Below are 25,697 nucleotides of genomic sequence, written 5' to 3'. Positions count from 1 at the left end.
ATCCGATGGTGGCGGCTCTTTTGGCAACTCCACGTCCCTCCGAAAGTCCGTTCTTTCACTTGGAAACTTTGCCGAAATTGGATCCCCATTGTGGATAACCTCGCCTCTAGGGGAATGAAGCTCGACCGCGCTGACCAATGTGTGCCGCTGCCCACGAGACCGCCTTCCACGCCCTCTGGTCATGTCCAGATAATAAAGGCTTGTGGAAGCCGACGGGTTGGAGGCCAATGATCAAAACAAGCTTCCGCAACAACATCATTGGCTTCCTCTCTCACATGAAGGAATCGCTGGACAAAAGCGACTTTGAAGCCGTCATAATGATCGCCTGAGCCTCATGGAATCGTCGTAATGACGCCATCCACAACAACAACCGATCAAGATCAGCGACAGACTTAGTCAACATTACTCTCCTCCACCTCGAGGAGTTCCAAGATCACTCGACCATCGCCAACTCGAATCGGTCCGGCTCAACTCGTCTCCGTCTTCAGCTCTGGCCGCCGCCCCCCTCCGGAGTTGTGGCTATCAACACAGATGTTGCCTTCACTGCGAACGGCCGTCACTGCGGTCTCAGCAGAGTGTTTCGATCATCTGTTAGGCTTGCCCTCGGAGCTTTCATCGCCCGGACTGACGCAACAGTCTGCCCCACCGTCGCTGAAGCGCTTGCAGTCAAACGCAGCATCGCAAACGCCTTCCTTCTCGGCATCACGCACTTGCAAATCCAAACTGATTGCGATGCTATCCTGAAGCTTCTCCACCATAAACAACAAACCATTACTGAAGTCGGGAGAGTCCTAGAAGATGTTAGAACTCTTGCTTCTGGGCTTTCTTTTTTCTCTGTAATTTATGTTCCCATACTTTGCAATTTGGCTGCTCATATGTTGGCCAAATACGCTCTTAATTTTGCCTCTGATTTTCTGTGGCATAATTTTGTTCCCCCTGTTTTATGGGAGATCATTTTGGCAGAAATGCCTTCTAATCCATAGTCCCTGAGACTACACTTCGATTTAAAAAAAAAAGTGAAAAGAGATACGCATTCTTAACTAATTTGTCTGGTTAGATTTGATAATTACGTAGTTACAGCACTAGACTTTTAGTGTATATTTAGAAAGGATTTTTTTTTTTGATATTTTACTCTAAACCTCTTTTAATTATCTCATTTTCTTTCTTATTATCCTTATTTTCACTTAAACATATAATAACCACTAAGAAATCTATTTTTCGCACTAATTTTTAAGTGATTATTTCTAAAGTATGATCTCCCCATTAATTTTGGACCAAAATTCATTAAGTCCAAATTAATCCAAATCTATGACCCCATAAATTGGGCAATTACATTTTTAACCCTTTTTTTCTCTCTTTACCCAAATCAACGGAAAAAAAAAAACTCAAATCAACAGAGGAATACCACCTCCAGGAAGAGCGTCGTTCTGTGACTCATCGGTGTCGGATCCAAGCATCTCAATCCACGACCCAATCGTCCTCTCCGCCGCTCTGAAGATCCTCCGACGCTAGAGAATTTTGAAACCACCTTCATTACTCGCCGGAGACTTCCCTCTCGGCCGCGCTAGATCGCCGGAGTTCAGACGACACTGAGAGTTCCGGTGGAAGACCTCAATGCCGAGGCCAATGTCAATAAATCTTCAAAGGAATTTTCCAGAATCATTGAAGATTTATTGACATTAATGTCAATAAAAATGGATATTTATTGACATCAATGTCAATAAATCTTCAACGAAAATCCAGATATTTATCAAGAAACTGTTTCTGAAAATTTCTGGGTTTTCGTTGAAGATTTATTGACATTGATGTCAATAAAAATGCATATTTATTGACATCAATGTCAATAAATCTTCAACGAAAACCCAGATATTTATCAAGAAACTGTTTCTGAAAATTTCTAGGTTTTTATTGAAGATTTATTGACATTGATGTCAATAAATATGCATTTTTATTGACATTAATGTCAATAAATCTTCAATAATTCCGGAAAATTCCTTTGAAGATTTATTGACATTGGCCTTGGCATTGAGGTCTTCTGTCGGAACTCTCAGCGTCGTCTGAACTCCGGTGATGCAGCGTGGCCGAGAGGGAAGTCTCCGGCGAGTAATGAAGGTGATTTTCAAAATTCTCGAGCGTCGGGGGATCTTCAGAGCGGTGGAGAGGACGATTGGGTCGTGGATTGAGATGCTTGGATCCGACGCCGATGAGTCACGGAACGACGCTCTTCCTGGAGGTGGTATTCCTATGTTGATTTTTTTTTTTTTTTTTTTGGGTAAAGAGAGAAAGAGGGTTAAAAATGTAATTGCCCAATTTATGGGGTCATAGATTTGGATTAATTTGGACTTAATGGATTTTGGTCCAAAATTAATGGGGAAATCATACTTTAGGAATAATCCCAATTTTTAATTCTTAAAATTTTAATCCAATGAATTACGATGAAATTTGAGTGTACAACGATGAATCTTAAATACATTAATATTTGTTAAAAATGAAGAAAAATATATCTTGTAAAAAAAAAACAGAAAAATCTGCAATTTTGCAACTACTAGATTTAACCAAACAATATGAAACATAGAAATGTCTTCTTAGTTTTGTTGGAATTAACCTTTCGTCTTTTGAGTGAGGTGGTCTTATGAGACATGGTAAGTAAGCCAATGGGGTTATAACAAATATATTGCTAATATAATTTTACAAATTAGTCAATATCCATTATAATACGCGCCTCTTTCAACCCTTCTTACCAAACATAAAAAAGTGAGAAAATGAGACACGATAGAGAGAGACAATAATACACAGATAACAGTTCGTCTACCTATAAAGTAAACCGAAATAGAAACGGAAAAGAAGAGAAAGAAAAGAGAGAGGAAGAGAGAGAGAGAGAGAGAGAGAGAGAGAGAGAGAGAGAGAATGGGACAAGAAGACGATGAAGTGACAGGAGCGAAAGCTGGAGAAGAAGAGGAAGAAGAAAATGGCGGAAGAGAAAGGAAGGAAAAGGACGAGGAATCGTGGAACTACACCAAACACAGCCTGGTCGTCGAAATCTCCTCGAAGCTTATCCATGGCGATCTGAGCGCCAAGATTGAGGCCGCCAGAGAGATTCGGAGGCTCGTCAGGAAGTCCTTTGCTTCCTCTTCTCCTTCCTCTTCCTCTCCTTCGTCTTCTACGGCCTCGCCGTCGTCTCCGTCTCCGTCGTCGTCGTCGGTGAAGACTCGGTCGAGACTCGGTGCTTCGGGAGTGATTCAGCCTCTGGTTCTCATGCTCGCCTCTCCGAATCTCGAGGCTCGCGAAGCATCTCTCCTCGCTCTTCTCAACCTCGCCGTCCGCGATGAACGGTAAGCTCTCTCTTGACTCATGAGTTCTTGTTCGATTTGTTGATTCCGTTTAGACTGTTTGTTCTACTGGATTAGAAGGTGATTTTTGCTTGAGATTTAGTATTCTAGCGAAGAGGATTCACCAAGATGATAATTTTAGGATTTAGGTTTTTATCATCTCGATTCAATTTGGATTTTAGCTGAATAGAGAAGATGTGATTTGGTCTGAAAAGTTGATTCAATTTAGCGTGATTTTCCATGCTGCTGAGTAATTGTGCCGAGAGAGGAAGAGTTTTCCATTTGTGTAGGGATGGAATTCAGTTGAAATTTCGTGTATAAGGTAGTAAAATCGAATGATAGTTTATTCTCCGGATTGGTACTTCTGGTTCTTACGAAATTTCTTTATCTGAAATCTCGTTACTGTAGCGACGGGATAGAATTTAACTCTTTTGAAGTCTGTCCTGTTGAGCTTTTTTTTTTTTTTTTTTTTTCACTAGTTGCCGTGGAAATATAGCACGAAGGAACAAAATGTTATTGATATTCAGTTAATTTAGGGAATTGCTGTAGTCTTTAGGGTGTGTGATACATGTTAAATTTATTGGTGACTTTCGCGCGCACGAAATCGAAGGAAAGTGCGATTCGCGCCTTCTTTGAGTTACCTGTTTCGGTACAGGAAATTTTAAGCTACAAAGGATTCTGTCATTTTGGGTGTTACTTCATGTGGAACCAAGCTTAACTGTTGGAGCATTTTGTTTCTATAACTAAGTTAGCTCTTTGATTTCCCAATCTTCAATTCATTAAGATCGCCTTAATTACCGCTATTTTCATTTTTTCTTTCCTTTTTTTTTGGGCTCAATTCTTCGAATATGAACATATTTTATGGTCGGTTTCTTGGTTTTCGAATCTTCTATTCATTATTGCGACCTTTTTCCCAATAAATTCTATCGGTCTTCTCAGCAAATGAATCTTGATAATGATTTCAGAAACAAGATTAAGATAGTTGGAGCCGGAGCTATACCACCTCTCGTAGAGCTATTGAGGTTCCAGAACGGAAGCTTGAGGGAACTAGCCACAGCGGCGATCTTGACCCTCTCGGCGGCCCCACAGAACAAGCCGACCATCGCAGATTCGGGGGCGGTCCCGCTTCTGGTGCAGATCCTCAGCTGCGGAACGGTCCAGGGAAGAGTCGACTCCGTGACAGCCCTCCACAACCTCTCAACCGGAAAAGAAAACCCGTCTCCGATCACCATCGACGCCAGAGCGGCCTCTCCGCTCATCAACCTCCTCAGGGAGTGCAAAAAGAAGTCCTCGAAGTTCGCCGAGAAAGCCACGGCTCTGCTCGAGATCCTCTCGGGCTCCGAGGAAGGCCGGTCCGCGATCTCGGGCTCGGAATCTGGGATCCTGACCCTGGTCGAGACCGTCGAGGACGGGTCTCTCGCCAGCACGGAGCACGCCGTCGGAGCTCTCCTCTCCCTCTGCCGGAGCAGCAGGGACAAGTACCGGGAGCTCATTCTCCGAGAAGGTGCTATCCCGGGCCTCCTTCGGCTCACGGCCGAGGGCACCGCCGAGGCTCGGGACCGAGCCCGAGAGCTTCTCGACCTTCTAAGGGAAAACCCCACACAGAAGAAACTAACACCCTTGGCTCTGGAGAAGATCGTTTACAGTATCGCCGAGAGGGTCGATGGAGCCGACAAAGCCGCCGAGACCGCAAAAAGGCTGCTTCGCGATATGGTTCAGAGGAGCATGGAACACAGTATGAGCCGAATCCAACACCGAGCCGCTTCTTGTACTCCTTCTTCGGATAACTCCTTGACGTGACGTGACATCGTTTCGAGTGGGGTTTTTTTTCTGTTTTTTTGGGACTGAATCAGTGTTTTGTTTTGGGTCAGTCAAGGGAAAAGAAAAAGAGAAAAACTCTACGCTCGAGAGCTAAAATTTACTACTCGGAAAGAAGAAGAAAATGTGCAGAGATGACCGAGTTTGACTACTCTCCAGGGGTGAGCTTTTGTTTCAACTGCTGAGTTAATCCGTCTTTTTTTTTTCTTTGCCTTCTTGGGCAAATAATGTGTATAAATATGAAAAAAAGAACTGTATGCTAATTTACATGTACATTATTACTTATGCTGATCGCTGAGGCTGCAAAGTAATCATCTGCTTTTATTATCTTTACTGAATTGTTGACGTTAGAGTCAGAATGGTAAGTTTTGAAGATATCAGCATTGGAAAAATAAATAGCAGTGATGGTGATTGTGATCTTCTTTATGGTTGCTTCAATGCTTATCATTGCGTGTTAGTAAAAGGAAACTCTGATTAACAAAACATCTTTAATTGCTTGCAAAGAAAAGATGGCACAAATACTAACGTCTTTGGACTCTATAGTCTTGTCTTCAATCAATTGTTTTGAGCCAAGATCTAAAAAGAAACCCACTATGTTGAAAGATCTGAAGGAAAATCTCAGCTGTACAGGTGATAAGTGTTGGCGACACAATCATATGAAACTTCTATTTGAAATTCTTTTCTTTCATTAAAGTTTAGTGGATTCCAAAGGCAAAGAAGAGTTGATATCGCTTTACTGCATATTGAAAGAGAAATTTCATTTTCTAGATCTAAAAGTAATGAAAATATCTCAATTAGACCCACTATTTAAAAAATATCAAAAATTGGACTTTTGTACCAATTTTGGATGAAAATACCCTCAATTCAAATATTCACTCTCTCACTTTCTCTCTTGCTCTCCCAAATCTCATTTACGACGCCCGGTCACCACACCAATCCGACACAAATCCGACCTCCATCACCTCAAATCCGACGCCCACCACATCAAATCCGACCGAAACCACCACAAATCCGACCTCCACCACACCACTTCAAGGTCTCAAACTCTCAAAGTGCCATAACCCAAAATGACAAAAAAAAGTTAGTTTTTTTTGTTTTTTTTCATGGTTTGATTAGTGTAGAATTGATAGGATACAAGATTTTAGTGGTTATTAGTTATTTTATGTTGATTTGAATGAGATTTGGAGGTAAAAATAGATTTTTTTTTTTGAGAAACTGGAAATTTCCGATGAATACCATCGGAATCCATCGGCTTCGGTCGGAGAGGTCGGAAAGGGTCGGAAAGGGTCGGAATTGATCGGAGATGTCGGAAAGGGCCGGATTTGGTCGGAAATGGTCGGAATGGTCGGAATTGGTCGGAATAAGTCGAAATGAGTCGGAATGGAAAATTGTCGGATTTTCTGCTTGAATTTCATCGGAATTTGTACATGAATTTCATCCGAAACGGTCGGATTTCATCGAAAATAAAGTCAAATTCCGGAAAGTTTAACCTACATCTACGGACTTTATTTATTCTACACAAACTATATCATTAAAGCTATAAAAGATTAATGAAGAAGCATACTTACCCATTTTGAAGGAATTCAACCAATTGGATACGCGAAATGATGAGAAAATGAGAGAGAATGAGAAATTTTCAATAAGTAGTGAATAAACTTTTTATTATTAGTAGTGTCATATGGTCTTGCAAGGGTATTTTCGTCTAAAATTGATTAAAAAAAAAGTCAAATTTTGGATATTTTTTAAGTAGTGAGTCTAATTGAGATATTTTCATTACTTTTGGGTCTAGAAAATGAAATTCTCTATTGAAATGACTATAATATATAAGAGAAGTTTTCATTGAGAAAAAATCTATTGCTCCTTCATGTGGTCCTTTTTATTTTACATCTAAAGTTTGTAAGAGAATGATCTTTCATCTGATGTATTTGTAAGGGGATTTTTTTTTTTAATATCTAAATGTATTTGTAGAATGTTAATACTTAATAGTAAGCACACCATCTTCATCTTAATGTCCAATCAAAATTAAACGAGGATATCGGTTTAATAAGAGAAATTTCATTAATTGGGCTTAATAAGCCATTAAATATCAAGATTAGACCCTAATGTTTAAAAATATCTGAATATGGACTTTTGGCGCAAAATCGGACAAAAATACCCCTGATTCAAAAAAACCCATATTTTTCTCTCATTTTCAAATGATTTTCATCACAATTCTTTTTCATGTTCGAATTGGTTGCGCTAGGATTAGAATTTTCGGTGGTCGAGCTCATAATTTGAGTATGTGTTCAGTTTCGATTTTGAGGGTTTCACCTTGAATCACCTTGAATCTCATCGTACGACATCGTACAGCATCGTACGATATCGTATGTGTTCAGTTTCGATTTTGAGGGTTTCACATTGAATCTCATCGTACGGCATTGTACGACATCGTACAGCATCGTACGACATCGTACGGCATCGTACATTATAATGTGTATGAATTTTATCGATTTTGAGGGTTTCACATTGTATCTCATTGTACGATGTTGTACGATGTCGTACGATGATGTACGATGTCGTACGATGCTGTACGATGCCGTACGATGAGATTCAATGTGAAACCCTCAAAATCGAAACTGAACACATACGATGATGTACGATGCCGTACGATGCTGTACGATGTCGTACGATGCTGTACGATGTCGTACGATGAGATTCAAGGTGAAACCCTCAAAATCGAAACTGAACACATACCCAAATTCCTAAATAAAATAAAAAATCGGGGCGTTGCCCCGAACCCCACGAGCTCAGCGGTGAGCTCGACCACCGAAAATTCTAATCCTAGCGCAACCAATTCGAACATGAAAAAGAATTGTGATGAAAATCATTTGAAAATGAGAGAAAAATATGGGTTTTTTTGAATCAGGGGTATTTTTGTCCGATTTTGCGCCAAAAGTCCATATTCAGATATTTTTAAACATTATGGTCTAATCTTGATATTTAATGGCTTATTAAGCCCAATTAATGAAATTTCTCTTTAATAATCTATTGAATTTAAAGATAACTAAAAGCAGAATTCTGATGTTGGATTTCTATTATTAAAAAAAAAAAAAAATTATATACACGGTGTTATTAGTCAATGTTACATCATGTATAAGTCAAGGTTATATTATTCCAAAATGAGAGACAAAAGACACCATTTTTTTCATATACCTTATATACAATTAAGAAACTTAATAGTATACAACAGTTGGGTGAGATTGAATTTTGAGATATATAGAAAATTTGACATCTTCTACATGGAAATGGAATATCAGTTTTAAATCATCCATTTAGAAAACGACAAGGCTTGGACAAATTCGTTGGGTTCGGTTAGAGGACAACAGAAAAACAATGATACGAGATGCCAAAAAAAAAATGATCATATATATGTATATTATATATATATTTATATAATATGTATTTTAAATTTTGCTATCTTTTCATTCTCATAAAACATAGTAAAGTAGGACATAAAAGTCGCCACACTGAAAAAGAAGTATTTCTGTCGAAGTCCCCTTTTAAAATGTCACAAACCGTGATTAAAAAAAAAGCCACAAACCTTAAGTCATTGTCTCAAGAAATTTCAGGATAGAACGAAAAATAAAAATCCCCGATTAAAAAAAACAGCAAGTAAACGACGGCGATCTATTAAAACGAAATTTTGAACTCGGACATTGACTAAGAATCAACATCAGAATGCAAAGGAATAACCTGCAACAAAGTAAACAAGAGAAAATGCACAAAAAGAAACAAATGAAAATGTGATTTAAGTTCTATGAGAAAAGATAGTAGTACAAAGAGACAACGACAATGAACCTTAGATACGACAGTAGTCAGTAACAGCCAGCAATAAACCTCAGTTATAAAGACATGTAGCTAAAAAAAAAAGGGGGAGAAATTGCATCAACTACCACCATTTGATAAGTTTTTTTTTTTTTTTTTTTTCTAATTTCTCATCAAAAGTTTAATTTGGCCAAAAATACTAGTAAACCATTGTACAAATACAATTTTACCCTTAACATGATGTCAACAATTGACATCTTTGAGTTTTAGGTTATTTGTTTATTGACATAGATGTCAACAATCGACATCTATTGTTGACATCTATGTCAACAATTGATATAAATTGTTGACATTTATGTCAACAATTGACATATCATCTGAGAATTGTGGAATCACAGGAATAATGTCGTCTCGGGGAGGAAAGCTTGGAATCAGTCAGAGCTTGTTCAGTGGAGTGGGAGTTTCCTCGAAGAGTTCAGAGACGCGAACAAGACAACAGTACAGGGAGAGGAGAAGAGGACGACCAAGCCTAGGTGGATCCCTCCGACGCAAGGAACAATCTCGGTGACTGTGGATGCTGCGCTAGATCGGGACCAGGGAGGATTCGGCGTGGGGTGCATTGCTCGCGACCAGTCCGGAATAGTGATAGCCTCGCAAACGTTTTCCCAAGCTAGAGAGTTTTCCCCCAGCTTGCGGAGGCGTTTGCGGTTCTCCAGGGCGTAGTTTTTGATTAGTAGCATCGGTGGGTCGAGATTGGAGCTTCATTCGGATTGCTCGGAGGTGGTCAATGCAGTGGCCGGGGGAGAGATTCCAACGACTGAGCTCGGGACGATCTTGCACCACATCAAGAGAGAGGTAAATAATTTGATCGAGTTTAAAATTATGCATATTCCTCGTATTTGTAATATTGCGGCACACAATTTAGCCCGTTTTGCTATTACTCAAAGTTCGAACTCGAGATGGATGGGGCTTGTCCCTCCGTGCTCGGAAGAGGCTATTAGAGCCGATGACAGAGAGATTCAATCCCACATGTCGGGATAGGTTTTTTTCGTGTTTGGTTTGCTGAGTTGGATGCGTGGTTGTGTGTTTGTTCCTTATCTCTTGTAACCACGGTTTTCCTCCGCCATACGTGAGGGCTTTTATGATATCTCCGTGGCACCGCCCATGTTTTAAAAAAAAAATTGACATAAATTGTTGAGGGTAAAATTGTATTTGTACAAGTGGCTTAGTAGTATTTTTGGCCAAATTAAACTTTTAGTGGGAAATTAGAAAAAATTTATCAAATGGTGATAGCTGAGACAATTTCTCAAAAAAAAAATCCCTTGCCTCATTGTTAGGAATCTCACATTGAAAGTGAATGGGAACTAACAAGAGTTTATAAATGTCATGGGTTACTCCTCTCATTACCAATTGGTTTTGAGATGGAACCCCATGATACTTTCATATGGTATCAGAGCCCATTAAGCCCAAACGGGTATCCGATCCAATCGTTGGGATTCGGCCCAAGATGAGCGAACGCAAAGAGCCGCCATCTTGAGTGGGCGTGTTAGGAATCCCACATTGAAAGTGAATGAGAACTAACAAGAGTTTATAAATGTCATGGGTTACTCCTCTCATTACCAATTGGTTTTGATATGGAACCCCATGATACTTTCATACTCATCCAATTTAAAATTGAGATTTGTAACTAATTAGGCCACTTTAAACATGTGATTTTGGATCTAGCCTATGTTTGACAATTTTTAGGGATATAGTCAAATGGCTTATGTGGCAATAATTAAAGTCTGATTTGCCATTATTTATTAACAAATTCGTCACTTTCTCTCTCCTATTTTTTTTTTTCAAATAATTTTTTTTGTATCAAAACTTCAAAAATTCGTATCTTTCTCATACGAACTCGAAATTGAGTGATTTCAGACCCTACAAATTCGTGCATCGAGATCTTCAAATATAGACTCATTGTGTTTGATGAAAAATTATGTTTAATGCATCATATTTACGTTTCCATTTATTTTTTTGATAATTTCAAAAAATTTCAGTTATTTCCATATTTAAGGTGGTAACGTGATTTTTCTACATCTATGGTATTAAACATGATTTTTCTTCAAACACATGGATCTATTTTTTAAGATCTCGGCGTCACGAATCCGTAGGATTTGGAATCAGTCAATCTCGAGTTCATATGATATAGATATGTTTTTTTGAATTTTTTATGTAAAAAAAGTGTAGGAAAAAAAGTTGGAGAGAGAAAAATGACCAATTTGTTAATAAATAAGGGCAAATCAGAACTTAATTATTGTCACATAAGGCTGTTGGTTATTTCCCTAAAATTTGTGAAACGTAAGTTAAAAACAAATTTTATAGTTTCATTTTGGCTAGTTTGTTACACTGCCCTTTAAAATTTTGAAATTTAAATACAATTGAGCTCTCAATAAAAGCCTGTAAAAAATTGCTAAAGACAAAACTACTTAACTATTATAATTAAGGATAAATTACGTGAATTTCACCTGAACTCTAGGTCGAGTCACAAAGCGCACCTCAACTTTATTTTGCTATAAAATTACTCTGAACTCTTGTTCTGTTAAAGTGTTGCTCATTTCATCTAAAAGATTCTGTTACCATCTACATTTGAACATGTGAGTGTCACATGACCAATATTTAGAGGACAAATTAGTAATCTTACTAAAATAAATAAATAAATAAACAATTTAAAAAAAAAGTAATTATAAAATAAAATAGTATTTAACTTATTTTCTTTCTCTCTCTCTCTCTCTCTCTCTCTCTCTCTCATGTTCGAGTTTTTTCATCACGGGAAAAAGAGAGGGAGAAAAATCAAGTTAGTAAGTGCGGGGTATATGGTTGGTCTTCGTCTTCAACAATACTCAATTGATATACGATCGATGATTTTGTCTAGATTGAATGTTGATCTAATTTGATACAGAATCTACAAAATCAAATAAATCAATGAAAAGGGATTCAACACTCAAATAGGTACATTTGTCGCTTCTTCTTTGACCAAATCCGGCTCTTCTTCTACTTTAGAGACGTCATCATTTTCTTATTCGTCTTAGACATTGTTGTCATTATTGCTCTGATTGATGATGAGGTCATTGTCATCTCAATCGTAGAATCTGGAGGCGAGACCGGCCATCTTAACCAGATCAGATCTGCACCGCATCTAATGAAGAGCGTTCTTCGAAGGAATGCACAAGCGTTCTTCGACGGCGAACTCTCGGAACTTGATCCCTTCCAACACTCTCTTCTTCAGGCTCCCGCTCCTCTCCACCATCACCACCGACCTCACTCGTTCGAATATCTCCGAGGATATTGGGGAAGAAGAAATGAGGGTTCGCCGAAATAATCTGGTGCAACACTATCCTCCAGAGCTTCTCTGGCGGCGAGATCAGAGCCGTCGATTCTAAGTTTTGAGGTAAAATGAGTTTGCGGTACTTGTCGTGCGCTAGCACGAACTCCGTCATGGGAACTCCGAGTGTGTGTAGCTCAATCACAATCTTCAACGACTTCCCGGAGTTGGAATTCGGGGGTCGTCGAGGAGTCTAGGGTTAGGGTTTGGCTCCGAGAACAATGGATTGGGGAGTCTAGCTTTGGGAGGAGAGAAGAATCGCGGCGGATCCAAACGGCTGAGCAAAGAGACGACCACGAGCAAAAAACTCAGATTTTTTAAACAACAAAATGGGTAAAAAAATGATACGTAGATGGTGAAGAGGAGAGAGAGAAGTTGAATAATGATATATATATTTTTAAAAAATTTCTCTATTTTATTTCAGGTTGTTAACTTATTATTAATAATAATAATAATTGGGAGTATTTTGATAATTGTATATATTTTAAGTTATACGTAAATTTACGTCGGCAAATATTGAGCGAAATGGTTAAAAAATTGACGGCTAAAGTATTTTTGCAACATAACGAATATTCAGACCCTGATTTGTGAAATTTGTTGTAACTAGCCAAGTTTGTCATTCTTATTGGAGGAATAGCCCAAGTTTCATTTTATTAAGCAAATAGCCCATATTTTTGGCTCAGATCATAATGCCCTTGGTAAATTCGCGAATTGGTTAATTTAATTAACCTACTGGAGTGAGTTAGGTTAATTAATTAACTTATTGGTTGAATATTAGTTTAGGTTCTGATTTTTTTTGTGAGTAAAGTTAATTTACTAAATGATTGAATTCGGAATTAGGTTAATTAATTGAATGCTTTGAATCAATTGACTTAAGTTATGATTTTTGTAAATTTTTTGTGAGTTTCAAATCCTTCACGAATCCGTTAATTAATTAACCTAACTCACTCCAGTAGGTTAATTAAATTAACCGATTCGCGAATTCACAAAGTGCCTCTCCTCAATCCCTTCCATCGCCGCCGATTTCCTCTCCGCCGCCGATTCATCTCCCCTCGCCGATTTCTGAGTCAATCTGGTTCGTTTCGGTGAGGTCGAGCATCGCCGCCGCCGGAGCTCGACGGAATCGACGCCGTCTATGGCGGATCTCGCCGGCGACGTGTTAGGGATCAGCAACGAGGATGGACGACGCGGCGGCGTGAAATGGATCACGGCGATCGGCGGCGTGAAGTGGATCGGTGGCGTGAAATGGACGAAGACGAGAACGAGTTTAGGTTTAAGTTTTGGAAAAATTGAGTTTTGCTCTTATATATGAGAGTAATTTAAGTAGTGAAATATTAATTGAGCTATTCACTTAATTTATTCAAACTTGAGCTATTCTCCTAATATTTGTGGGTTGATTGGGCCCGTATGCTCACTCTCACCTGATTTTGTGGAAAAATGAAATTGAGAAAGGGGTGTACGATGCAATGACGGAGTCAGTATAGGCCCAGCAGGGGCTTAAGCCCCATTCAAAAATTTATTTTTTGCATTTTTTGCCCATTTTAAAAAAATTACATTTTTTTCCCTTGAAAATTTATACTTTTGGCCCAAGTTTTATAAATTTTTTACAATCAAGCCCCCCTGAATTTTTTTTTTCAAATTAGCCCCCTTGATGGGCTTTTCTGGCTCCGTCACTGTTACGATGAGTTTTTGGCCGTAATTTATCCTATATGATTAACCACCGATAATTAGATCTCAATCTTCAAATTTACACATTTGCCACTGTCGGTGTGTTCTCTTATTATCAATAAAAATTAGACTAGAGACACTCTTCGATTTCTTTCCACGTGCACGCATAATCCACGTGGCAGAATCACAGCCAACGTTTTTCTTATATTATTAAAAATTTAGAAACTTTGACACTTAAAACTATTAAATTAACAGACAGAGAAATCTCTCAGACAACTCACTCACACACTCTCACCGTCCCAGAAACGCACGAAGAGAGAAGGAAGTTTTTCTGTTCGATTCGCTCGACTATGTAGAAGGTACGGTTCTTGATTCACACGTAGATCGTCAAATTGCTCGAGATTAGGGTTTACATTAGCTCGAAGACTTCCCTTCGGGTTCTACATTTGTTCAATCATAAATCTTTTCAAACAACATTCTGTGTTTTATTTCAAGATCTGAAAAAGAAACGAAGCGAATTTAGGAACAACCGCATTTCTTGATTCGATCATATAGGCATTCTTGATTTGAGCTTTAGACTCGAATTTGGGTTCGAACAAGAAAAAAAGAGGAAAACATGTTGGGTAGGTCTTCGTTCTCCAGAAATGGAGGCTTCAGACCCGAGAATCTGGGTCCGAGCGCTCTGGCCATGATCGGAAACCTCTGCTTCACGCTCTTCGTCCTCGGAGTTCTGATCTTCACCATAATCGCCGCTACATACGAGCCGGAAGATCCATTGTTCCATCCATCGACGAAGATCACAACTTTCCTGACCTCCAAATCCAACGCGACCTTCATCTCCGACGTCGCCGTGGTAAAAACCGGAGAGGATTTCATGGCCGCGAACCAGACCGCTTTCTCGGCCTTCATCAACGTCACCGACGTAGAATCGGCCAAAGGAATGGACGAGGGAACCCCTAGCGACTGCGACAACGCCAGCGTGGACACTCCGATCAACTGCCGGGACCCGGAGATCTTCCACTTGCTGATGAAAGCCGCGATCGAGAAGTTCCCCGACATCCACTTCTACCGGTTCGGAAAGCCCGCGGCGGGCCCGGAGCCCACCACGTGTGACATGGCGTGGCGGTTCAGGCCAAAAGAAGGAAAGACCGCGGCTTTCTACAAGGACTACAGGCGGTTCACCATCGCCAGGTCAGCGTCGAATTGCTCGGTGAGCGTGGCCGCGATCGGGGAGTACCACAGCGGAGTCCTGGCCCGGAAGAAGAGGAAGAACCAGGGCGTCGGGTTCGAGAAGAGGCCGCTGAAGAGAGAAGAGGAGAAGAACTTCTTGCCCGTGGTCGGCGACGCGGTGAACGATTCGCTCCCCGTGGTCGAGTCCGAGGGCTCGTTCAGCCGCGGAAAGTACTTGCTGTACTCCGGCGGGGGCGACCGGTGCAAGGACATGAACCATTTTCTGTGGAGCTTTCTCTGTGCTCTCGGCGAGGCTCGGTACTTGAACCGCACTCTGGTCATGGACTTGTCGATGTGTCTGTCCTCGGTTTATAGCTCGTCGGGCCAGGATGAGGAAGGGAAGGATTTTCGATTCTACTTTGATTTCGAGCATCTGAGGGAGTCCGCTTCGGTGCTGGACCAGGGACAGTTCTGGACCGACTGGGACAAGTGGCAGAAGCGCGACGGCCTCGGCCTTCACCTCGTCGAGGACGTCCGGGTCACGCCAATGAAGCTCGCCGATGTTAAGGTAAATGCAAAAAAATTTATTGAATTATTGAAAATTTCGATGAACAGCTGAGTAAATGAACACTGGTCTTTTCGTGAAGGACTCGCTGATCATGAGGAAGTTCGGGTCGGTGGAGCCGGATAACTACTGGTACCGGGTGTGCGAGGGCGAGACCGAGTCGGCAATCCAACGGCCGTGGCACCTGATATGGAAGTCGAGGAGGCTCATGGAGATAGTCTCGGCGATCGCCACGAAGCTCAACTGGGACTACGACTCGGTCCACGTGGAGAGGGGCGACAAGGCCAAGAACTCGCAGATGTGGCCGAACCTCGAGAGGGACACCTCGCCGGACGCGCTGCTCTCGACCCTGAAAGACAAGGTCGAGGAGGGTCGGAATCTCTACGTGGCGACCAACGAGCGTGACCGGTCGTTGTTCGAGCCGCTCAAGGACAAGTACTCGACCCATTTTCTGGAGGAGTACAAGGACCTGTGGGACGAGGGGAGCGATTGGTACGCCGAGATGACAGCGCTCAATAAGGGCGTCCCCGTCGAGTTTGACGGCTATATGAGAGTCTCGGTCGATACCGAGGTCTTCTTGAGAGGGAAGAAGCAGCTCGAGACTTTCAACGACCTTACCAAGGATTGCAAGGACGGCGTCAATACTTGTTCCTCCGCTTCCAGCTAGAGATTAGCTTCAAAGTTTTATTCTATCCGCATGAAAGTGTAAGCCTTTAGTTATAAGTGTCATCAGCACTATGAATTTTGTATACCTCTAGAGAAGCGAAGCGATCGCTGTTGTTTCATTGGTTGAAAACTTTGATGTTAATTTTCTTTTTTTCGTTTTCGGTATTGCTACTTTACCTTTGTGTGTTTCACATGTGCCAATACTGAAGACAAAACCCCATAAACTAGTAGACTATTCATAAGAAACTGAGATATTAATGAAGCATGTAAAAAAGAGAGGGTATTTTATTAGGTAAAAGATAGATAAAAACAAATAGGTGTAGTGGTGGTGGGTGTGACTACCTTTACCAACATCTATTTGGGATCGTGGATTCGAATCATAGTATAAACTTAAAGTTCTAAAAGAGAAAAATAGGGCATTCTTTGGAGAAAAAACATGAAATGTGAATTTATTGTGGAATCGCTGAGCTAAAAAACAATTAATGTGAGTTTATGAATTGCCTGAAAATGATACGATGTGAACATCTGTGAGTTTTTCTTTAGCAAAAAAATAAATAAATTAGGAAAATGAAAATGAATGGGTTTAAGAACTCGGAATTGGTGGCTATAATATACCTAACAGAATTTAACCCCCTCTCAGCTGAGGAACTCAGAAAGAAATAAATAAAAAATCCATCCCAACTTTGCCTCCGTTCTTCATTCTCCAACATTATGCCACTCCTTTTTAATGACAAAACCAGGAGGACTTCATTTTCTTCCAGTCCTCCACTTCTTCACTGGGATCAGAGTCACCTTTTTTCCGGGCTGATTTTTAGATTTGGTTTGTCGTAGTACTGGAAATGTAACATGTCGTTTATTTTCGCTTTCTTTTTCCTCCACAAATGGCTTAACCTCAAATGCGCCGCGAGTAAAGTCTCTAGCAACCTGAGAGTCACAAAAAATGGCAAATAACAATCAACATATCTCTCGTGACAGTTCGCGTGGATCATCATCATCTATATCGCGTAAAAAAAAATTAAAATAGCAGGTTTACCTTTATAATTATCCAGACTTTAAGAGAACTACTCAAGAGAGCCAAGCGAGTCCTTCTCCCAGAGGTCAAGTACTCGCACATGTTATGATCAACCCGCAAAACGAAATTTGGCCATAATTTGGGATTTTGAGGGACTGCTATGGGATACATTGTAGCCTGAATCCAAGACAAAATTTGAGTTATTTTCTGAATCCTGCTTTTGCTTCATAACCGATCCGAGAGAATTATGTGTAGTGAATTTCAATAAACCATTTCATTTTGTGGTTATAATAACACAAAGAGGAAAGTTTTTCTTATAAGCCAAAAAAAAAAAAAAAAAAATACTTACGAGTAACCGAGAAATCTCTTGTTCGATTTTGGAGAATGATGTCTCTAAAGCTTCTACTCTCCCAGTAGCATGACAGAAAGGGCATGGTTCACTGATCATAAATGTCACACTAGGCCGCACCTTTTCAAAAGATGCAAAAAAGTTCCATAAGAAATTTGAAAAGAATCTCTGCTAAATTAGTGAGTTTTTGAAAGATTCAAGAAATTTGTACTGCTTCAGCTGTGGGCCACACTCTTGAATAGGTACATTTACTTCTTATTTGTACGTCGAGTGTAAAATAAGGTATGGGCTATGCATCATTCTATAGTCAATTACAAAAATATTGGAAAAACACATACCCTCTTTCTCGTTATTTCCATTATTCCGTGCTTCGACAATTCAGAGACCTTAACTATTGACCTATCGTGAGAAACAGCATTCTTAACTTCTTCATACACCAATCTTTTATTCGCTGAAAGACAAGATTGTACAGAAAGAGTTATAATACAACCAATAAAATAGATAGATATAAGTTTACCACAGAAGCTAGTTTTGCTGAATATTTATACATATAAGCTTTGTACGAATCGCTCGCTTTTCAACTACTGGCAACTTAACAAAAGTGTATTAAAATCTAAAACGGTTTTTTTGTTTCTGTTTCACGATTGCAAACATAATGGCACTAGTGAGAAGGATCAGATTGCGGAAGAACCTCACTTATAGAATAGAAAGAAAGAAAGCACTATAGGCATGTTTAATTCCTGATAAATTATCTTATTCCATGGCTTAATTTGTCTGCAGTTTGAGAGACTAAGCTAAAGGCTTTAGCCGACTTAAGAGCCAACTGGACAGATAGAACTCGAAGCACAAAGAGTTTCTAGTCGTCGATCACAATAAACAAGAGAGAGAGAGAGAGAGAGAGAGAGAGAGAGAGAGAGAGAGAGAGAGAGCTCACATTCATCGGTCATGTCAATAAAATCTACCACAATAATGCCGCCAATGTCCCTAAGACGTAACTCTCTAGCAATCTGAATCAGAAATCCAATTTACATTTGACAGTCAGTATGAAAATGCACATGATAGGGAATAAAGTTAGCCCGTCAGGAAGTTAAGAAATACAATCCATTGATGAATAGATTGCAAGATAAACTCATCACATATGAAAGCAAATATATATATATACATATATATTTCACAGCAAATTAACTGAAAGTACTGCAAGGGAGAGATACAAAATGAATGAATATGTTTTCGTACATTGCAAAAGGATAAAATTGCAAACCACCTTCATTACCTCCTTTGTGTGCTTACTTAAATAAATTAGAGCAAAAGAAGGTTCTGCATAGGAACATACTTGTTTAGCAGCTGCAAGGTTAACGTCAAGAATTGCTTTTGCCTGTGAATTGCCTTGGCCAAACATTACATGTCCACCATTTACGTCAATGGAGACCAAGGCCTCTGTTTGTTCAATGACTAAAGAACCTCCATCAGGAAGTGGAACCCTGCAAATAATGAGATCTTGGTAAGGAATATATAAAATAGAGCTCCAAACTCTTCAACGTGACAATCGTCGTGCACGAGGCTTCAGCCTAGAGAAACAGCAAACTACCCTAAAAAAATAAACCAAGCACAAATTTCCCTCAGATACTCAAATTTCTCCTGGAGTGATACGTCACAAAGTTGCATCAACTATCATCCATTTATTAAAAAAAAAGTAAATATGTAAGCTATGGACCAGATTTGTGCGTAAATACAAGGGGAAAGCAATAAATAAACGTGTTACCCTCACCTTTTACTAAGAATATTGTCGATCTCCTCTTCAATGTTAAACTCATCAAAAAGTGGAATTCTTTTCTTGTACAATTCAACTCGATCACAGAGGTCGGGGGCTATATCCTGAAGGTAATTAGTAACCTGGAACACAAAGGAGTATTTTTCAAAGCTAGGTTTATATTTATATACCGAACATAAGTTTAAAAGATAAATATTAGCTGACTACGCCAGTTACAAATTACAAAGACACTTCTCTTTTTCTTTTAGCTCGGTCACCTTACCTCATGATAAGTCCTTGCAGAGTCAACTATCATTCTCTCAACCTGATGGCAAACAGAATTCAGGGAATAATTAAGAAACAGATCTCTTTCGTGAGAATATAAGATGAACGAAATGATGAAATAAATATGTTATACATTTTTGCAAATCATATATATTCACCTTCTCATTAAAATAGTCCTGAACAACTGAAAGTGTTTGACCCATTGCTTCATGCAGAATTACGGGAACTGCCCCTTCCACACCTTCATCTGCAGCAAGAGAAGCAGATTTTGCATTTTCAGTGATGGATTTCCAGGCAGACAGTAACCCTTCTAAGTCCTTTTGAAGTTCCTCTAGTGTGTGACCCTCAGCAACAGTACGCACAGTCAGACCAAAACCACGAGGCTGCAAAGTTTTTGCTATGACTTTCAAGCGAACACGCTCTACCCCAGATATTTTTTTTGACACGCCAATTCTGCCACAACGAGTCAACAAGACCTGCAAGAGCGTTGACTCAGATCATAACACGTTCCAAAAACAGGATAAAGGGTTTAAGCATTTATGGAGAGAGAAAAGGACTACGACATAGTATGAAATGGATCGTACCCAGAATCTGCTTCTTAGCTTTGGGTATGCAGTTAGTGTTGGACCTTTCGTGCCTAAACCCTCCTTTACAACTTGAACAATTATTTTCGTACCTTTCTGTACTTGAGCCCACTTATTTTTTCCATTCGCTCCGTGCCTGGAATCCCTTAAATCTTGTAGCGCAGGTATTTGAGAATAAGAGGAAGCATTAACTTGACCATGACCAATAGCATTTCCGTTCACATTACGTGTAAATATTTCTGAAACATCAAGATCTTCCTCATTGTCATTTGCCTCATCGTCGTCATGAAGAGACTGAACAGAGTCATCCTGAGAGACAACTTCACTCATCTCATTTATGTCCAACTCAAGTGATGCATGGTTTATTCCAAGAGCAGCCAGATGCTCCTCTATAGCTTCATTTAAAGCACCATCGACTTCTGTTTTTGTTGCTCCCGGTCGAAATGGAGGGAATATGAACGGTGCCCTGTTATGTTTTATGTCCATAAGAGAGGGTCTAGAACTCCCAATATTTACAAATGCCCCGCCCATATGGGGAACAAGTTTGGTGACAACCCCAACATATACACTATCACACTGAACTTTAGTTTTCACTGGTTCAAGTAGTAACTCAACCAATTGTCCGTTCTCTAACACTGCAATTCGTTGCATGGTACATATCGATGAACTGATCAAAATCATCGTAGAAATGGAATCTTGAAGAGTTAAAGAGTTTTCTTGAGATAAATTCCCTATGTCTTCCAAGTTAGTCTTCTCATCATCCTGTACAGTGTCATTGATTTCAGAAACATCTGACTCAATCATATCTTCGGACACACTAGAGAAAATAGATGATTGGAGTAACCAAGGTTCCTCAACGGGCTGGTATCTTTCTGTTAGAAATATATCAGAAAATGGCTCAGAAGAGAGAGACGCCGTATCATTTTCAAAATATGGTTCATCTTTTACTCTCACAAGATCTGGAGCCAGCATTGACTCCATCAAATCACTTTCAAGCTGGTTCTCCGCCTCATCTTCATCTGTCAAAGCACTGAAAGCATTTGAGTGTTCAGAAACATTTTATGGAACAATATTGCAAAAGCAACAGGTCATTCAGATATATTACCTATTTCCTTATCTTGGATAATGTTTAGATAAGCATCCTCAATCCATGACATTAACGAATGACCTGGAGACACCTTGGTAAGAGATCTGTCCCACGAATCCTTCACCACCAAACTTCTAGCTCGTTTGACAGTGCAGGGCACTGATAGGGAAAAGGCTGGTCCAGGTCTCCAGATGATGTCATAAGGTGAAATATCTTCTTTTATGAAGTAGTTATAATTAAAACTTACACCAGAAGCAACCTAACGAGCATAAAAGCATGGATGAGACAAGGCTCCAATAGAGTAGCGAAAATTACGCTCGGTAGATGAACACTATAAATTGAAACTAGCATAATCTACATTTCATCACGGAAAACAGCTGTTTACCTATTTATTTCAGTCAGTAGAGGCAAGATAACCAATCACATATAGATGACCGATGAACAGATTTATGAACGAAACCCTCGTAAAAACAATCAACTGTCCGAAATTTTACGCCCCCAAATGAATACAACAAAAATGACAGCAGTCGGTTTCCACCACAGATGCGAAAAATCACAAACTTTGAAAACACTTGTTCTACTAATCCTATTTCAATGCTTTTACAAATTACTTTAACTTCACAAACTTTGAAAACACTTATTCTACTAATCTTATTTCAATGATTTTACAAATTACCTTAACTTCAGCTTTCCATAGATTCGCATGCTCTGTAGGTGACATTAGGATGGCCATTTCTGGGTCCCAACACCCAAGTGCAATAGGATCCCCAGTTACATACAGTAATTGGCCGTCTTCCAATTCAGTTTCTATTGTCCAAACTACCTTACGCAATCCTTTAGAAGTAGAAGATGACTTCTCTGAGAGTTATATATATTATACAGTGGACACGATTAGCCATTGCAGAGCAAGGAATATGTTGTCAAAAGACTAATGAGGTCGAACACATACAATTTCACGAACAATTCCGTGTAAAATATTAGGACGTACTTTAACAGTTCGACGTGATAGCTAAACATATAATTTATATGAGCGGTAAGAAACATAAACCGACCTCTTTCCATGGACATAACTGTGCATCTACGGAGAGGACCGCGATTCCCAACACATATTGCAAGCCTGAGAACATTCCCCAGAGGAATGTTGTGGCAAATGTACCTGAGTATTAGAAGTGTTAAAACTTCTCTGATTCAAGCAAACAATTGAGACTGAGAACGAAGAACATACGTGTTTATGGACTACAAATGATATAATCATATTCTCTCAGTCAACCAAAGCTCAATCTTCGCCAATGAAATACGAAATGGAAAACACACTAGTTCTCTCACTCATGCACAACATATACAAACTTAGTTCAGTGCTTAGAGGTCAGACACAGAGAAATTAAATAGCCGATTCAAACTAAAATTATTCAGCGAGAGTTTTTTCTCGAGGCATCGACTTACGGAGAGAGAAACCTAACGGAGCTGATGAAGGAAGAGAGAGAAGCGCGGCCCCGGACCGGGAGAGCGCGGCAGTAGTGGCGAGGACGGCAATGAGCTTCGGCGACTTCCATGGCGGTCCGCTCAGTGAAAGCAGCGCTGGTGTACGGACAACGAAGCGAGAGAGCCATGGGAGATATGGAGAGAGAGAAGTTGAGACATCTGAATGAGAGGGTTTCCGTTTCAGAGAGTGAGAGACATCGTCGGAATGACGAAAGGGAAAAAAAAAGAAGAAGGGCTTGATAGAGAGAAGATAGAATACTGGAATGGGATTACACTCTCTCTGCTGGATGTGTTTTGGCGCTTCATGCTCGCACGTGTCAATTCTTCTCACGCTTTTTTTTATACGAGTGTGCAAACTTGCAAAGGTAAATAAAAGTGAAAATACAATTTGTGTGATTTTTGATAAGTCGAAAGATAACTCGTACTAAATTTGGAGAGGCTCTTTCAAATTATCGTCAGATATTAATGGTTGAATCAAAACGCTCGAGGATCACCGTCCGTGATAAAAGACGTTCGAAAACTTGTACCGTCAAAATACCAACAACGGATTCGAACTCTTAATCCGAAAGATGATTAGCTCATCTTCGATAAACAAAAATCACACTAAAATAGTGGACCAAACAAAAATATTCAAACACAAAATATTATTACAGATCCAAACAAAAATAAAAGAAGTTAATCCCTCACACAAGTTCCTTCCTTTCAGAAATGCATCTTCAAGCTCCATTCTGATAGCATCTCGCACTCGATTGCTATGCTATGCTCCAAACAACCTCGGTCAGAGATGTGCAAAGCAGGAGACACTATCATTGTCGCCAAGGTGAGAGCTCCAAATGGTTATAGACTAGATTTCAATAATTGTTGACAAATTTTTTGAAACATTAGTGTATTTTTGTCCGGAAAAAAAAAATTATTATTTAAATATTTTGAAAATATAAATGAGATATGAAAAAACTCCTATTTTTTTTCTAATTTTATTTCGGGTCCACTAACATTCCTTTTTAATGGTATAATGAAACATAGTGCCATTAACAAAACTTGTGACCAGTGGTTCTACAGGAATATGAGTCCTAAAAAGTACCATTAAATAAATAAAGTCAATAGAGTGGCTCATATACCTATTAGTGCGCTATAATTATTTGTCGACAATGTATCACTCTCACGATATGTACATATAATATACAAAAAATTGGCTGTATAAGCCACTGAAACTCGGCCAATTTAAAATTAGCCAACGTTTTGTTAATAATCCGTAAATAGCCTAGATGATTACGTGGCAGCTCATTTAAGAAGATTTTTTTACTCATTTGCCCTTGATTGACCGAATATGTAATTCTTTTTTAGGCAGTTTTTTAGTTTGAATTTTGAAAAAAAATTCGGCAACTTTTAATTATTCAATAATCAAAATCCCGAATTTATGGAAAACGTGGCTGCAGTTATTATGATTTGGATGCAGTTACTTAAAACGTGGAAGCAGTTATTCAAAATGGCAAGTTTTAATTTCAGCAAGATTTAATTATTCAAAATTTCGTCAAGTTTTTAGGAAGTTTTTTTGTTTGAATTTTGAAAAAAATTACAGCAAGTTTTAATTATTCAATATTCAAAAATGGCGAAATTATTGAAGAAGTGGATGCAGTTCAATATTCATATTTTCCAGAATTTTCGTGCTCAAAATATTTCCAGAATTTTTATTTCAGTTCAAATATACTGTAAATATACTGTAAATAAGCTTCTTATTTACACTGAATATACTGTAAATATGCTTCTTATTTACACGAGGCAGCTGTAAATATGTTTTCTATGAACAGCAACAAAAAAAAAAAAAAAAAACTGTTCTTATTTAATCATGTCTGTCTCTTCCTACGCGGACCTCGGAGGTCACCGGCGGCGATGGTGACGTGACCACCATCAAAATGGACCGGCGATGGTGACTCGTTCGCGGCTTGGTTCTTGGATCGGCTCGTGGTCGCTTTTCCCAGCCATCGCCGGTTGGATCTTCTTCGCGCGCGCTTTTCCCAGCCATCGCCGGTTGGATCTTCTTCGCGCGCGCTCTCCGACGGTCCGACGCGACTCGATCTCCGCCATCGTCGCTCGCGGCTTCCCTCGCGTGCGTCGCCAGCCACTGCAGCTTGACCCGGTTGAGGATCTCCTTCTCAGGCACGGCTCGAGCACCAGCCTGCAGAAATCGCTGCAACAGATTTGGAGAGGATATTATCGTTGCAGCGGTTCTTCTTCTTTTTTTATGGAAATTAATGTGGGCGGTTGTGTGTGAACGCATATACACGGTTTTAATTACTTTCCTAGATTTTCGCCAGCATTAATTACGAAATTTTTGTGCTGATTAAAAATGAAACTGGGCGGGAAAATGAAAAAGGGTAGTCTAGTCAAATTTTGGCTGTTAATAAATCGTCCGGGCTATTTACCACTTATTTACAGAACGTTGGCTAAAAATAAATTGGCTATTTTCAGGAGGCTACTTAGCTTAATTACCCTATAATATAACTGCGTGACACTGACTTGAAGACAATACACACTTTTTTTTTTTTAAAGGAATATAGACGTTTAAGAGTTGAATTCAAAATTAAATATTTTGACACCGTTATATCATAAAAGTGTAATTAATATCCTGGCTATTTAATCCATTGAAATATATGTATACCAAAAAATAGTTAATAGTTATAAGCTGTTAAGAATGAATTATGATATAAGAGAAAGTACTTCAATAATAAGCACACGTCCCCTCAAATAAGAAGATATGATCAAG

General features: G+C 39.5%; 4 protein-coding genes across 7 annotated transcripts; 3 read left to right on the top strand and 1 right to left on the bottom strand.

Annotated features, from left to right (window-relative positions):
- Positions 1 to 227: 227 nt before the first annotated feature.
- LOC149407392 (uncharacterized) lies at positions 228 to 983 on the top strand. The gene is made up of 2 exons (XM_089620053.1): positions 228 to 311; positions 489 to 983. Exons 1-2 carry the CDS (start codon positions 228 to 230, stop codon positions 981 to 983), a joined length of 579 nt encoding a protein of 192 aa, XP_089476179.1.
- Positions 984 to 2,745: 1,762 nt separating this feature from the next.
- On the top strand, positions 2,746 to 5,476 carry LOC149407391 (ARM repeat superfamily protein). The gene is made up of 2 exons (XM_089613388.1): positions 2,746 to 3,332; positions 4,295 to 5,476. Exons 1-2 carry the CDS (start codon positions 2,908 to 2,910, stop codon positions 5,127 to 5,129), a joined length of 1,260 nt encoding a protein of 419 aa, XP_089469514.1. The 5' UTR covers positions 2,746 to 2,907; the 3' UTR covers positions 5,130 to 5,476.
- An 8,745-nt stretch (positions 5,477 to 14,221) lies between these two features.
- On the top strand, positions 14,222 to 16,575 carry LOC149407390 (uncharacterized). Of its 3 annotated transcripts, none has more exons than XM_089613368.1 (3): positions 14,222 to 14,342; positions 14,539 to 15,721; positions 15,801 to 16,575. In XM_089613368.1, the coding sequence occupies exons 2-3, from the start codon at positions 14,600 to 14,602 to the stop codon at positions 16,383 to 16,385; spliced, it is 1,707 nt and encodes a 568-aa protein (XP_089469494.1). In that variant the 5' UTR covers positions 14,222 to 14,342; positions 14,539 to 14,599; the 3' UTR covers positions 16,386 to 16,575. The 3 variants fall into 3 exon arrangements, with proteins under 3 accessions (XP_089469494.1, XP_089469486.1, XP_089469481.1); XM_089613360.1 differs by having other exon boundaries at positions 14,479 to 15,721; XM_089613355.1 differs by having other exon boundaries at positions 14,222 to 15,721.
- A 280-nt stretch (positions 16,576 to 16,855) lies between these two features.
- On the bottom strand, positions 16,856 to 23,202 carry RNEE/G (RNAse E/G-like protein). Of its 2 annotated transcripts, none has more exons than XM_089613335.1 (14): positions 22,895 to 23,202; positions 22,504 to 22,607; positions 22,128 to 22,309; positions 21,470 to 21,710; positions 20,365 to 21,383; positions 19,939 to 20,256; positions 19,779 to 19,820; positions 19,514 to 19,638; positions 19,079 to 19,226; positions 18,680 to 18,752; positions 18,084 to 18,196; positions 17,746 to 17,865; positions 17,418 to 17,573; positions 16,856 to 17,308 (listed from the first exon to the last, which is right to left on the bottom strand). In XM_089613335.1, exons 1-14 carry the CDS (start codon positions 23,059 to 23,061, stop codon positions 17,132 to 17,134), a joined length of 2,985 nt encoding a protein of 994 aa, XP_089469461.1. In that variant the 5' UTR covers positions 23,062 to 23,202; the 3' UTR covers positions 16,856 to 17,131. The 2 variants fall into 2 exon arrangements, with proteins under 2 accessions (XP_089469461.1, XP_089469469.1); XM_089613343.1 differs by lacking the exon at positions 22,895 to 23,202 and adding an exon at positions 22,677 to 22,694.
- Between the last annotated feature and the right edge of the window lie 2,495 nt (positions 23,203 to 25,697).

Source organism: Urtica dioica, chromosome 1 (genome assembly GCF_054948205.1).
Source record: "Urtica dioica subsp. dioica isolate 48M chromosome 1, U.dioica_male_clone48M_v1_H2, whole genome shotgun sequence".
In the NCBI taxonomy this organism is placed as follows: Eukaryota; Viridiplantae; Streptophyta; class Magnoliopsida; order Rosales; family Urticaceae; genus Urtica; species Urtica dioica.
This window is presented reverse-complemented; position numbering and strand designations above follow the sequence as displayed.

Bases quoted from the DNA above. Each gene is read 5' to 3' on its own strand.
- LOC149407392 (XM_089620053.1), top strand. From the start codon at position 228: ATGATCAAAACAAGCTTCCGCAACAACATCATTGGCTTCCTCTCTCAC. The intron at 312-488 runs GTCATAATGATC...CTCCGTCTTCAG, and splicing joins ACAAAAGCGACTTTGAAGCC to CTCTGGCCGCCGCCCCCCTC.
- LOC149407391 (XM_089613388.1), top strand. From the start codon at position 2,908: ATGGGACAAGAAGACGATGAAGTGACAGGAGCGAAAGCTGGAGAAGAA. The intron at 3,333-4,294 runs GTAAGCTCTCTC...TAATGATTTCAG, and splicing joins CTCGCCGTCCGCGATGAACG to AAACAAGATTAAGATAGTTG.
- LOC149407390 (XM_089613368.1), top strand. From the start codon at position 14,600: ATGTTGGGTAGGTCTTCGTTCTCCAGAAATGGAGGCTTCAGACCCGAG. The intron at 15,722-15,800 runs GTAAATGCAAAA...CTTTTCGTGAAG, and splicing joins TGAAGCTCGCCGATGTTAAG to GACTCGCTGATCATGAGGAA.
- RNEE/G (XM_089613335.1), bottom strand. From the start codon at position 23,061: ATGGCTCTCTCGCTTCGTTGTCCGTACACCAGCGCTGCTTTCACTGAG. The intron at 17,866-18,083 runs GTATGTGTTTTT...TCTTTTGAAAAG, and splicing joins TGGAAATAACGAGAAAGAGG to GTGCGGCCTAGTGTGACATT. The intron at 17,309-17,417 runs GTAAACCTGCTA...TGTGACTCTCAG, and splicing joins AAGTCTGGATAATTATAAAG to GTTGCTAGAGACTTTACTCG.